The sequence below is a fragment of the Acartia tonsa genome, chromosome 10 (genome assembly GCF_053477335.1).
Source record: "Acartia tonsa isolate MP-2025a chromosome 10, ASM5347733v1, whole genome shotgun sequence".
NCBI classification, from domain to species: Eukaryota; Metazoa; Arthropoda; class Copepoda; order Calanoida; family Acartiidae; genus Acartia; species Acartia tonsa.
In genome coordinates this window covers 13,898,746-13,914,406 of record NC_137269.1, presented here as the reverse complement: position 1 = coordinate 13,914,406, position 15,661 = coordinate 13,898,746, and the positions used below count along the sequence as shown (strand labels likewise).

Below are 15,661 nucleotides of genomic sequence, written 5' to 3'. Positions count from 1 at the left end.
GCCAGCACCAAGATTTATCCATTGTATTTCTCAATTAGTTATAACCCTTCCCAGGACCTATGAGTAGCTACCCAGTAAAGGAGAACCATATCGGTTCAGCGGTTAGTGAGATCCTTCGGTAAAAACAGACAGACAGACTTTTACTTTATTATAAGGATATCTCTATAAATACTATGTATTGTAGTTTATAATAATAATTTGATTTATAGGCAAAGTTTTTTATAGTGTAAATAATAAGGTTGGAAGTAGTCTAGCTTATATTTCTCTCTCACTGTATACAAACGTATCTTATATAAAAATAACAGGATGTGTGTCTACAGTATAAGATCTCCCCTTCGCAGTGATTCTTCTTATATGTCCAGGAAATTTTTATAACAATTTTGGAGAAGAATGGCACCACCTTCATTTGAAAAAAATATCCCACATCCACCCAATTTTTTCTTCTTAAAACTGGAATTGAGAGTGGAGGGTCGATTTTGTTATTCCATATTTCTATAAAGAAAGATTTATCTTCAATGAACCTATACCTGTTTCCTAGTTGACAAATAGACTCTGAATTGCAAAGGATGATTAACCATTGGCATATAACAAAGGCCAACTAAATATTATTTCTAAGGACAATTTTACTTATAAATAACAGTAACCTATAAACTATCCTAGAAGCTAATTATCACTGAAATAAGGTGTTACAGATGACTTTGGAATTTAAGCATTAGACAAACTAAAGTTACAATTCTAAATAGATTAAAAAGTACGTTTAAAGAAATAAAGGTGGTATACAGTTATTAGAATATTCCAATTTTATGTGAAAAAGAAAAAGTAATTATATAAAATATAGGTTTTTTAGCTTGTTAGTAATACTATGCTTCAAATGGATGCTTTCTTTCTTGTTTGGGATATAAGGCACTATGAATAAAAATATTATACAGGATCTCTGTCTCTTTATGTGTCTGTCTGTCTATACCCAAAGAACAGCTGAACTGATATGGTTCTCCTTTACAATAAAACTTTTCTTTTTAAATCTAAAATGTGAAGTGAATTGTCGACCCTCTTCCCCAATGCCTCAAGTGCCCCCTTGAGGCCTCTAGGGGCGTAGCCGCTAGCAGGCAATAAAACAGTCTGACAGCAAGCTGAGGATAATTTAAGGGGATTATTTTAATTGGTTTAAATAAGCTGAATAGCTAATTAAGTTAGGGAGTAAGGGACTTTTACCATTAAATCAATATACATCCTTTATTCATCTCAATTTTTAAAGGCTACCAAATAAAGAATAGTGCACTTAAAAATTGTGAGAAGATTAATTTATCCTACAGTGTCTCATCCCTGACCTATGTAAATAAGTAGTGTTAAATTATATAAATATCAAAGGACTGCACACACTTACATGATATAATCAAATTAATTTAAAGCGAAGATTTTCTACAAGTTGAATATGTATGTACAATGTACATTCAATAATAAAGCTTAAGATTAAGAAGTATACCTACTAATGTAGTAACTTTAACATTGTAAGCTCAAAACTTGATGTAGAAAATGTATCCTTAATTACTTCAATTATGAAAATTTATAAGTTGTGAACTCTACTACTTTTGATTCTACAGTCCTTGTTTAATTTTGAAATTACATGAGCCTAAATAGGTTTATGAAGCAACGTTATTATAAAATAAATTCATTTAACTAATTTGAATAAAACGTAGTGATTTATCAAATTAAACTTATGTAACTTTATTTATGCCACTTAGTTTCTGAGACTGGTGGATTTGTTTTACCTGGGTTATTTATGCCACTTAGTTTCTGAATCTGGTGGATTTGTTTTACCTGGGTTATTTATGCCACTTAGTTTCTGAATCTGGTGGATTTGTTTTACCTGGGTTATTTATGCCACTTAGTTTCTGAATCTGGTGGATTTGTGTTACCTGGGTTATTTATGCCACTTAGTTTCTGAATCTGGTGGATTTGTTTTACCTGGGTTATTTATGCCACTTAGTTTCTGAATCTGGTGGATTTGTGTTACCTGGGTTATTTATGCCACTTAGTTTCTGAATCTGGTGGATTTGTTTTACCTGGGTTATTTATGCCACTTAGTTTCTGAATCTGGTGGATTTTTTTTACCTGGGTTATTTATGCCACTTAGTTTCTGAATCTGGCGGATTTGTTTTACCTGGGTTAATTATGCCACTTAGTTTCTGAATCTGGTGGATTTGTGTTACCTGGGTTATTTATGCCACTTAGTTTCTGAATCTGGTGGATTTGTTTTACCTGGGTTATTTATGCCACTGAGTTTCTGGATTTGGTGAATTTGTTTTACCTGGGTTATTTATGCCACTTAGTTTCTGAATCTGGTGGATTTGTTTTACCTGGGTTATTTATGCCACTTAGTTTCTGAATCTGGTGAATTTGTTTTACCTGAGTTATTTATACCACTAAGTTTCTGAATCTGGTGAATTTGTTTTACCTGGGTTATTTATGCCACTTAGTTTCTGAATCTGGTGGATATGTTTTACCTGAGTTATTTATGCCACTAAGTTTCTGAATCTGGTGAATTTGTTTTACCTGGGTTATTTATGCCACTTAGTTTCTGAATCTGGTGGATTTGTTTTACCTGGGTTATTTATGCCACTTAGTTTCTGAATCTGGTGAATTTGTTTTACCTGAGTTATTTATACCACTAAGTTTCTGAATCTGGTGAATTTGTTTTACCTGGGTTATTTATGCCACTTAGTTTCTGAATCTGGTGGATATGTTTTACCTGAGTTATTTATGCCACTAAGTTTCTGAATCTGGTGAATTTGTTTTACCTGGGTTATTTATGCCACTTAGTTTTTGGATCTGTTTTACCTGGGTTATTTATGCCACTTAGTTTCTGAATCTGGTGGATATGTTTTACCTGGGTTATACAGCATGACCCTCAAAAAAGTATTTTTAAGCATCTGCAGCCCTTATTTCTCAATGAATTATAAAAAAATGCATATGTCCTTGTTCTCCATAGTATTCCACATAAGTAGATATAAAAATATTTTTTTTACCTCCATTAACACCGGAGATTTTTAGAGCTAAAGTTTTGAAAAAGTGACTGAGGAAAAAGTAACTTTTAACATGAAACGACTTTTTTAGCAAAATTAAGGTAAAAATCCTTTTATTTTTGTTACTAGCAGAAACTTTATACAAAAATGAAATAAAAAATTTAGTTTTTGAGTAAAAAGCATTTTTTTACACATATTTTTTGAGTCTTTTTAGTTTAATGATATTTTGAAAAACTTACTTATTAGGCAAAATTGTTTAAGATTAAAAAACCAAATAAATCTTTATGAATATAGCAGGAAAATTGTTTTTGTTTCACAATCCTAGCTTTAATAACAAAAAAGTTATAAAGAAAACAAAAATTAAAACATAATGATTTTTTTGTCTAAAAAGCTTAATTAACCCCCTATTTAATTATTGAGATGTCAGAAAAGTAGGCGGAGCAACTGTCATAATTAATCCTTTTCTCAAATAAGGGTTAATAAATAACCTAAAATTTGCAAATAATCAATTCATTCAGTAGTATTTTTTGCCATTAAAAATTTATATTTTTTGGTGGAATAAAAAAGAAATAATTAGTTAACTTGTTTTTCTTTGTGTATCATTATTCAGTTGCCAGAAAAACATAATATAACCATCCAAAAAATAAGAAAAACAAAAAAAATTCTTTTTCTCAGTCACTTTTTCAAAACTTTAGCTCTAAAAATCTCCGGTGTTAATGGAGGTAAAAAAAATATTTTTATATCTACTTATGTGGAATACTATGGAGAACAAGGACATAAGCATTTTTTTTTGATTCATTGAGAAATAAGGGCTGCAGATGCTTAAAAATACTTTTTTGAGGGTCATGCTGTATATGCCACTTAGTTTCTGAATCTGGTGGATTTGTTTTACCTGGGTTATTTATGCCACTTAGTTTCTGAATCTGGTGGATTTGTTTTACCTGGGTTATTTATGCCACTTAGTTTCTGAATCTGGTGGATTTGTTTTACCTGGGTTATTTATGCCACTTAGTTTCTGAATCTGGTGGATTTGTTGCTGTAGCCTGTCTCGATCATTCTAAAGAATAAAAAAAGTTATATTTTAGTTGAGTGTATCCACCCCTTTCTAGAAACACAAACAGGGGTGTTAAGAATACAATTAAATGTTTTTTTTTAAAATAATTCATTAAGAGGTTTTTTACCCCCATTCCTCAGCCACACTTAAAAAGACATAAGATTGAAACTTAAAGAGGAAAAGAAAAATTTAACTAAATAGATTCCGTTATTGTAAGATTAAATTTCGCACCATCAGACAAAGATAATATACTTAAAAATATGAAAATAAGCAGAGCTCGGTAGCCGACTCAGACTCGAATTTAAATTTGAATGCTTTGAAAATTTATATGAAAAGAAAGATTGCCATAGTTGGGTCAGGTTTCAACTTCCAGCTGATTTTTGATATTGTAAAAGGTTGTTTACAGCTGGTATAATCTTCATTTAGATCTTTTATTTATTACTAGCGACTACGCCCCTAGAGTCCACTAGTGCACTTTAGGTTAGGGGGATGGAGAGTCGACCCTCTCATATATTTTCAAGTAAAGCTTTAAAAAGAAAAAGTTACAAAAACATTTTTGGTGGTCTTTCTATTCTAAGAATGATTCCTCTTGGAAGAATGTTGGTACCTCTTCCCACCCAAAAAATATAAAATCTAAACCTTCCCAGGACCTATGAGAAGCTTCACTGTAAAGGAGAACCATATCAGTTCAGTGGTTAGCGAGGTACATACAGATCCTTTTACGTTACTATAATAATTGCTATTTTGCAATCTTAATTATCTACCAATGAGTAAATAATCCTTGACCAGGCCATAGGTACACATTTATTTTCTCTAAGGTGGATAAATTAAACCAGTTTTTCTAGCACAGAAATTCCAAATGTAATGGTCACATAAAGATTTTACTAGAATGTTTACTGGCTGAATTGACAATAGATTAAACTTGGCTTATAATATCATAAAAAATACTCCTTTTATGAGAATATATTCTTTTAATTAAGATTACGTAAGAAAGATTGATAAGGCATTCCCCCTAGTCTCGGTAAAGATGTCACATACAGGGAATTGAAGAAATAAGTACAATATTCAATGTCTCTTATATAAAAAGTATACAGTAAGGGTTGGAAAAGGTTGTATTTATCTAAGTTTTTATAAAATAATATTTTTTTTTATTTTTAGGTACCAATTTTGTAAAAGCCCTAAAAATTTACAAATCTAGCAAAAAAAACTAGGTATCAACAAGGATGACATTTTAGATATCAACGCAAAAAATCATGGAATGGACTAACGGATAAAGTGAGTTATAGGGCAAAGAATATGCAAAAATTAAATAAAATGGCGAAACCTTCAAAAAATAAAGTTTGTCTTTTGAAGTATGTCTGACACACAGAAGGACAAAAAAATGTCTAGAATAGATGCGCATATGCTATAGGAATCTACACTAAAATTTCAGCTGTCTATCTTTAATGGTAGGCGAGAAAATTAAATTTCCCAAGTAGCGTTACGGATGGACAAATTTAATTACAGAGTAGCATCGCTTTTGAAAACAAGTCAAATATCTATTGTCGGTCTTTCGTATGTGTAAACTAAACTCTCTTATACTAAAAACTGTCGCTAGAATTTTTTTACAATAATGTATAAACGCCATGCAGACAGTAATTGAATTAATAATAACTCTTTACATGTCAACATAATTTTATTACTCTTCAGTCTCGTTTCTCTATCACAGTGAAGCTTTTCTAATATTAAGGGCGATCCGGTTTGTCCGTCAGTACCGGTAGCTTTTATCGGTAATTTGGTATGTTAAAATTGTTTCATCGATTTCAACTTTGGAATGATGATTCCTGTAACAGTTAGGTATTATTAAGAAAGCGTAGCAACCTTATAATCGTTACTAGGAAGTCCGTTGGTCCTTTAAAAACTGTTGCTTTTCAAAACAATTTTACAACAAGGTAAAACTTTATATGCGAAGAATCATTATAATCAAGTCTTAGAAATGTTAGTTTACCAACAATTATGTTTAGACTTATAAATCTTTATTCTGTTTTTTAAGTTCTTACACTCTACAAGGGTTAATGTGCTTTTGATGGCTGCTGTCTGATTTCAGAGCTTCGCTTTTATATATGTTGTTATGTCATCTGTATATAAACAGTACAAAGGATATTAGTGAAAATCTTATGAAATATTAAAGATATACCTATCTCAATACTAAGCATGTTTATAGTTGACTCGTAGCTAGATATACCTAAGATTTTATGATTTCACCTATATTGACAATTTATTGTCTTTTAGATGCAAATCCCTGTGAAAGTTTTAAGATATCTGTGTGTGTACCGAAGAATCTCTCTAACCGCTGAACTGTTTCGGTTCTCCTTTACATTGGAGCTTTCCATATGTCCTTTGTAGGTATATAACAATTTTGGGGGAGGTTACCACCACCGTCCCATGAGAAATAGCAAAAAAAGAGGAAATCTTAAGATTTTCAATGCTCCTCCTGCTTTCGAATACTATTCTTGTCAACTAGTTAAAAAGTAAACCCCCCCCCTTCCCTTTTTCTCTACCAAAAATGATTAAGCGTCCATCCCTACAAATAAATAAAACATTGAAACCTTACCTTTATATTGACATGGTCATCAGCAAATTGTTGATAATCTTTGTATAAACTGTTATATTGTTCTTTGTATCTGTCTCTTTCTAAATATAATAATAATATATTTATCAGGCAGATGTATTTTTGCCAGTCATGGATGTATAATGATATGTTAGATATAAGTTTGCCAGGAGCTTCACTATAATGGTCATTTCTACAATTGAAATCTAGTTTGTCATAAATACATCCATACTTTTTGAATTGCACTGGCGAAACTACATGTATTTTTGCCAGATGTGTAAATGGCAGTCCCCCATTTTTAATTTAATTTAAGTTGTATTATTTTTTTGACAAATACAATTATGTCCTTACGAGTGTAATAGGTAATCATTTTGAAAAGCACAGAGAGTGATTTACATTATAGCGAAGCTGCAATTTTAATAAGACTTTAACAGTTTTACGTTCATCTCAACCTTTTATGTCTTTTGGATAAATAAAGAATATACAGTAACCATTTTTTAAGCCATAGATAAAATAACTTTTGTAAATAAATTATTCAACTCTTTTAATACATATATTATTCAGTAACTGCTAAAAGAATCATCATGTTTGGAATCGATAGGACAATTATAACATGCCCAAATGAACACTAAGAGCTATACGTTACATACAGAAGTACGTCCGGACCAACTCTACTTGTAGGAAAGCGTCGCTATAAAAAAAATTATGGGTATTGATTATTGTTTACCTGATAAAGTTTGTGCTAGTGTATCACGGAGTTTATTAAGCTGTTCCGCCTTAGTGGATTCTGCTTCTTGTACGTCACCCCTGAAATATATTTATTCATTATTTCATTATTCCTAGAACAACAAAGTACAATGTTATAAGCGAAGCATCTCTATAATACAAATTTCTTTTGATATAATTGGATATTTATATTTTTGTGACTAAAAAACTTACGGACCAGGTAATCACAAAAATTCGGACGTTTATCTTAATGAGCAGCCGACAGTTACAGAAGACAAAAGCGAATTATAGAGTAGCTTCGCTACTAAAAAGGCAAAAATCATCCTTAAATAATTCTTAAACGACCCCTTAAATAGTGGATGTAAATATTCTTTTTTTCTCCCCGAGGTAGTCATTTTTTCCCCGAGCATGGCAACCGGTGAACAGAATCTCAGTTCTGCACCACAAGCCTCGCACGACTTAAAAAGTATGGGGGAAAAATGACTACCTCGGGGAAAAAAATGAAAATTAAAAACCAAAATTAAACCACATTTTAGCCTAAAAATGAGTTTTTGTTTAAATGAGAATGATATTCCTATCCATTTTAATTGAATTTGAACAGTCTACGAGGCCATCCCTATCCTATCCTCGTATATTCTAAGGTAAGTAAACCCTCACCCCCCCCTCATCCCCTTCATCATATATAATCTAAAAAAGAAAAATTTCAAATTTTAGATTTTGAGATTTGACTTCTATGTAATTGTATTATTTCTGTTTTTACCCTTAACAGATTTTTTATCATTATCCTAAATTAAAATATAATATACTTTTAAACATTTTTATTAAACTTTTTGATATTTTTTTCGTATTCAAAATCTCAAGTTACATTACATTGTTTTATTTTTTTCTGAGAAAAATGCAGATGCTGTCACTTTAAATAAATAAGGTGTATGCGAATAGGTGTGCCTTCACTCCAGCAAAGTGTTTCATATTTACAACAAGGAGGATAACATCCATAAGTAGCAAATTACAGAGAAAAATATTAATGAATTACAATACGGTCTAAGTGGTTTAAAGATCATGTTAAGTAGTAAATTGCAAGACTTATATATTGACATATATATTGGAGAAATGGAAATCATGAAACCTTTCTTATGTGTTTCAATGCTTAAAAAAGCAAATTGTATACTGGATAATCATTGGTATAGGAAAATCTTAAATAGCAGCCGAGAAAATTCATTACAGAAAAATTTAATTATATAACTTTGCTACTTATCTGACGAAATAGCAGATAAATAACATGAAGGCAGATTAATCACGTGAGCGAAGCAAGGATAAATTTGAGCTGTAATGATAATAATAACGTTTCTGTTGATTTATTTATTTTGGTCGGTGAAAGTGATTGCTCACTATGGGCATGATACTAAAACACATTTTTATTACATGTATATTGTAAATACAGAGCTGTAGGAATATATAACTATGGAAGAATAATAAGTAATTTCCAAAATGAATTAAAATAAGTTGATTTTTTTTATTTTCGCAAATAATTTTAGTTATAATTATAAGTTTTTAGTTTTAAAACTTCACAAAGACAAATAAAAACAAATTAATATTTTTTTTATAACCTACAGGCTTATCCCCTGAAAAATATATGCAGTCCTACAATTTATAATACAAATAAGAAAATAGTTCGAACAACACACTATTTTTTCATTTTTTAAATATTTATATTAGTGATGTTTACATTATGTTGTAAGAAAGATTTCTTTATTTTTTTTTTTTAGGGGGGAGGGGGGTTGATTGAATAGGTGGTAAAATAGGTTACTAACAAACTAGTGTCAAACTAAACCACGCGGTGGGGGCGTGATTTAAATGTGTAGTATACTCCTTTTGTTAAACTTAATTTAGGGTTTCTTATATAATTGCAACGTAGTTATAAGACTTTGGGTAGCAATAAAATGAGACGTTGGGTACACCTCTAACTGAAACGATTTTTGATTAGTCAACGGATCTAAATTTGTCTCGGACAGGATATAATTAAAAGCCTAAATCGGACAAGGAATAGCCGAAAACGATATTTTTATACTTAAAATTTAAAATATAGAGCTAAATGAGTGACTGCGTCTTTCTCTTTTTATCGACAGACGCACTTGGATATATTATTTTCATAATGAATGATATGTATTTCCGATTTTAACGTCAGCTCATGTTTAAATTTGGTGAGCTATATTATTAAGTAGCGTTGTTAAGATTGGATGGAAGAATTTTGTAATGAAAGCAAAAGTGGGGAAGGAGGATAAGGGAAGGGGTAAACAAGTTATCAAAAAACCCAAATTTCTTGCCAGTGGAACAAATTCCACCGGTAAAATAACCCATGTATATTTTTCGAGGAGGGGAGGAGGTCAAACTAAGTGCGGATCCAGCTTCTAAAAAGCCACATTACTGTGGGTGACTCCAGCTTATTGGGTAACTTCATATTCCAATCTTGTTAATAATATTGCTGTCATAAACCCCCCAAAATAACACATCTTAATGATTATAATTATAGCTTTAATGTTTAAATTTCCTTAAATTGTCACCTATATGTTTTGCAGGCAACATATCCATACGCGCCGGTACAACTTTATAACTTTTAGCTGTGTCAGTACGGTGTATTTCATATATAAATATTTAAAGATCGATATGAGGTGCGCCAATATGAATCACCTCTGGCGCACTTCGATCTGGCTCACCACTAAATGATTTAAAGATCCAACTTTGTTTGGATGACGCTTTTAATGTTAAAGTATAAATAAATAATATATTCTTAAACTGTTTTTAACCTATTTTTAAAACATATATCAAAAATATACTATGACACCAGTAGAATTAAACTGCAGAGCCTAAATTTGAATTAAGTCCCCAATAAACTTTTTTGAGGGGATTTAAAAATTAATTTTACTGTTGCTGTGGTCTTTTTTGATCAGAGCAAAGGGTCTTTTTTTATTTGGGTAAAATTCGTAGCTTTTAGAGTGTTTTGCTTCATATATATAGTATTCTGGTATACAGTAAAATTAGGCCTTTTGATTTCATCTAAATTAATTCAATAAAAACTTAATTCTTTACAATATATCAATGAATTAACTTTATCGTGCTTGTTTTCCATCACTTATTTAAAACACAAAAAAATTGGCTGTAAAGGGTTAAATAGTGAAAGATGACAACAAACGTTTACGCTATACAACAAATTTTTTTTTGTCACATATACAAATATGATAAAATATAAGATTATTCAAACTTATTTTTTTAAATATTTTTTAAAAGCATGTATCTTTTATGTGTATAGTTTTCATTCTTTTCATTTTAATTAAATAAAAATTATTTAACTACATTGGAAAAAAGTCACTTTGTGAAAACACTCTTTTTTGAATCGTAAAAAACTGAAATGAAACAAGACTTTTATTTGGTTCAGACTTCAGAATAATATGTTTTATTTTAATGTTAAATTTCTTCTATATAAATTATTGTTTTAGAAAAAAAATTATTTGCATCGAACAGAGTAGAGTTTTTATTATTGTATTGATATAATCTGAATCACATCAAATTGTTCTGTAAGAAACAATTTAACCCCTAACTAAAAAATGCTTTTGCTTCCATCAAAATGATCACAGCAACATATAAAATTGATTTTTAAATCCCCCAAAAAATGTTTATTGGGGACTTAATTCAAATTTGGGCTCTGCAGTCTGATTCTACTGGTGTCATAGTATATTTTTGATATATGATAAAAAAATAGGTTAAAAACAGTTTAAACTGTATTCACAAATCTTACTTTAAACAAATCTACATACATACAACTATGTTTTTAGCTCAATCCTTAAAAATTATTAAACGAAAACTAACTTTTATTTGTTGTTAAACAAAGCAAAAAAAACATAATCATATTTCTTAAATCCAAAAATAAGTGTTTGAAAGTATTTTTTTATGGATCAAAAATCTATTTATGAGTATTGATTAAATTTAAATTATTAAGGATTGGAGTTGTGTTGTATAAAGAGGTAGAACGTACAAAATTGTGCTTTGAAGAAAAAAAACTAAAATATTCTTTTCTATTTGTAAAGAAGTTTGTTTGCTTTATAAAAGTGGTCCCATAAAATCATAATACATTTACTTTACTTATACAATATTTTTTTAAATTGGCAAAAATGAATAAGTTGAAAATCTTGTGTTAAACTTAATATATATTTTTGGAGAGGGAAATTTTTTATAGGGTGAGTTATTTTGGTAGAAAGCAGCCCCCCCCCCCTCTCCCTAAAAATATATTTGGGCGGATGTATATTAATAAACTAAACCCCCTCCCCCATAGTTTTTTGCCCCTACAAAAAAAAGATTCCAAAAACGAGAACCCATTTTCCAGAATGATTTCGAAACCGATTAATATCCACTTGATTAGAACCGTTTATAAGTTTATAAGCCATACTTAAAAATCTTATATAGCATCGTATTACAGAAATTTTCCACGAATATTAAAATAGAATTCTTAGGCTGTCTATAATACAAAGGGATATATTACTAGTCCAATAACTAGGTATAGCTTTGTGTGAAAATCCGCCAACAGTTATTCATCTAGCCACTAGCCATGCTAGATTAAATAGAGAATACTTATTTATCCCACAGTATTATAGACAGCTTTCCATGGATGGTAAGATGAAAAATATAAAGATTACTGCCATTTTTTGGACCCAATTCGTTGGCTTAAAAAAATTAGGGTCTTTTTTTTATCAAATCTTGATTGCACTAAATAACTAGCAGTGTCCATACTTTTCTACTAATTTAGTTCATCTAGACAATTTTTTGTCACAATTGGAGATTGGACAACGGTTTATTAAAGTTCTGTAAAAAAAATCCATCAATTGGCTAAATCTAAAATTTAATTTTTAAAGATTTAAATTTGAATACATCGATAAGAAATCTATTTTAATCACAATATAAACAAAAAAATATAAATATTCGACTAAGATTTAACCTTTTAATTCAGGGACGTAGAGCCTTCGGCATCTTGAGGCTAACAAAACTGGTTTTAATCTTATAATTGTATATTTCTATATCCACGGGAAAGCTGTTTATAATACGATGCGATAAATAACTATGACAGTAAGTCTTAAAAAAAACAATTAATATCCAATGGATTAGTACTAATTCTGTCTGAGCCATACTGAAAAATCATGTATCATATCGGATTATGGACATTTATTCTATGAATAATTAAATAATTATCATAAAATTATTTTTATCTTATTTTAATATCTTGGAAAACTTGTCTATAATATATGCGATAAATATCTATTGTGATGCTTTTAGCTGTAAACAATTGAATACTCTAATGAACAATGTGGCCAAGCTATGCCAAACTTAACAAACATAGACTTTTTGAGACCATTGCATTGTTTTGAAGGCCCTTCGTAAAACTAAATGCATTTTTGAAAAGGCATACAAAATCTTTTCAAACACAAAAAATCATGGATAAGCAAACGGACAAAATAGTATTTATGTCTCTTAAAGAATGGCCGAAAAAGTATTATATATTGAATGCTTATTGGTACAGGTAATCCTCACTAAAATACCAGCTGTCTATCTAAAATATCAGCCAAGAAAATCACATTTAACGTTACGGACGGACTGGCGGACCAACAAAGTGAAATAAAAAGCAGCTGCGCTACTAATAATAGATCCTCAACCCTGCTAACAAAAGAATTCCTTGGGGGTAAAGTATCAACTTTTACCCAGGGAGGGAAAGGATAACTGTGCTTAAAGTTATCTACACTGCACCTTTTATAAACTGCAAATGTGAGATTTTGGTGGAAGGTTAATTTATCTTCCATTGTCATATCCTTGTATCAACCTATCTATCTATCCGTGCCACTCACCTCAGCTTTTTATTGTCTGTATTTAATCTTTCTATATCTGAGATTGCGTCTGCGTTGGATTTACTAAAATAAACAAAAATATATTTGTTGATATATTGTATTGTACACGAAGAGGGACACACATTCAGTTATTTTTAATCGATTTCAATCATGGAATGTCTTTATTTGCATTCTTCAGATAGAGTATGGTTAAAAGGTACATTTACAAAATTTTCTGGCTTATAAAATGAAAACTTTTAAAGTAACTTTAAAAATACTAACTTTATACCTTTATTTGCTTCAAAGGAAAAGTAACAATGATAATAAACTCAAATCCAATGGTTTATATGCATTTACAAGCGGATACGCCCCTCATATCTGAGGGCTCAGTATTAAAATACTTAAAATAGATTAGCCTAAAACCATCACTTAAGTAAAGCCTGCCTATAAAGAGAATCAAATCGGCTCAGTAGTTAAGATTTTAAGCTTCAGACAAAAAGATTAGTACTTTATAGAATAGCATATTACATTTATAAAAACAATATTCGTTTATTATTTTTAATGAAATATTAAGTTGTATGAAAATCAAATTTATTTTGATTAAAATACTAATTTGTTTTAACTTATCAATCAAAATAAAATATGTGTTAATTCGAAAGCATTTTTGCCTTCTATAGTTGAATTAAATGAAGGGTGGTATGCACAAGGAGACACTTGACTGTTAATTTTACTGACTGATCCAGAGTTATAAAACTCTTTCTTTGGTTTAAAAACTCTGGTAGTTGATATAAAATCTTGATTGGGTTGTACAAACCAACCGTGTCAAAACTTTTCTATCATTTATAATAAAAAAAAATTGGAATGATAAATTTAAAAAAATCTATAAAGATGCCTTTCACAGTGAGGGAAGCTATGCATTATACATAGGACAAGTTTTGCTTGTTTAAAACCCTTAAACGCGGAAATTCAGGGATAGTAGTATGGCTAAAAAAATTCGATGGTTGTTTAGTACATAATTTTTGCCGCTTGTTGTAAATCTTGGGAGTAGAACGGGTGGTAGAATAATTAAAATCTTGTCCTCTCCCGTCGGTACTTTCAATAAAAAAACCTGTTAAACTCTGCATAACCCTGCGGGGAATACCAAGTACTTAGTATATCCTAACCTAACTTAAAGAAATAAACAAAAACTAACCCCCCCCCCCCCCACCTCCTTGTTTTCAATTTATTTTAAATTATCATTACTCAACAAGGTACTGTGAGTGAAAGCGCCCTACCTTCCTAGTTAAAGGAAGCCTGCAAGAAATACCACGCTTTAACTACTGAAAGACTGCCACAAGTAGACCAAATACCCCAAATTTGAAGCCTTCAGCTTCTATAACAAACAAGGATGACAACATCCATAAAAGCGAAGCTCTGAAAGGACAAACGGACATTAACACTTGTATAATGACAGAACTGAATAATCAGAATGCGAATGTATAAGAGTCAAAGCAAAATTGTAAGTAAATTTGTTGAAAAACTGCTTGATACAGGATAATGATTATGGACATACTTACATTTTTAGGACTTAATTATAGAGTTGCTTCGCTTATAATATTGTACTTTTTTGTCCCAGGAATCAGTATACCAAAAATCAGACCAATTGGATAATTAGGTCACATACAAATTTGTTGGTAAAATGTAAAAAAAAAAATCAACATGTTTAAAATGGACGTACGGACATTCTGGTAATGATTATAGAGTTGCTACGCTTTCTAACTCGTACCTAACTATTACAGGAATCACCATGCAAAATTTGAAATCGATAGGACAATTCTAACATGCCTAAATTAACGAAAAAGCTATTTAAAAAAGTAAAAAAATCAACATGTTTAAAATGGACGTACGGACATTTTGGTAATGATTATAGAGTTGCTACGCTTTCTAAATCGTACCTAACTACTAAAGAAATCACCATGCAAAATTTGAAATCGATAGGACAATTCTAACATGCCTAAATTAACGAAAAAAGCTATTTAAAAAAGTAAAAAAATCAACATGTTTAAAATGGACGTACGGACATTTTGGTAATGATTATAGAGTTGCTACGCTTTCTAAATCGTACCTAACTACTAAAGGAATCACCATGCAAAATTTGAAATCGATAGGACAATTCTAACATGTCTAAATTAACGAAAAAAGCTATCCGTGACGGACGTACGGACGGACGGACGTACGGACGGACGGACGGACCGACCCTAATTATAGAAAAGCTTCGCTTTTAAAAAGTTCTAGGCATTTTAAAATGACATTTTATGTACAATGGAAATTTTGAAAGAATTGCAATGCTCATGTTGAAAACTTTAAAATTAAACTACATGGCCTAGAAACAAAATTATAAGCTTATTTTTGTCATAAATTT

General features: G+C 30.5%; 1 protein-coding gene across 1 annotated transcript in view; it reads right to left on the bottom strand.

Moving 5' to 3' along the window:
• LOC145329461 (uncharacterized) overlaps positions 1–15,661 on the bottom strand; it is a 39,640-nt gene that overhangs the window by 15,316 nt on the left and 8,663 nt on the right. The window contains exons 6-9 of the mRNA XM_080173618.1: positions 13,282–13,344; positions 7,395–7,474; positions 6,671–6,750; positions 4,014–4,080 (exon numbers count right to left, since the gene is read on the bottom strand). Of these exons, the coding sequence (XP_080029744.1) occupies positions 4,014–4,080; positions 6,671–6,750; positions 7,395–7,474; positions 13,282–13,344 (290 nt within the window). The remainder of the gene's footprint in view (positions 1–4,013; positions 4,081–6,670; positions 6,751–7,394; positions 7,475–13,281; positions 13,345–15,661) is intronic.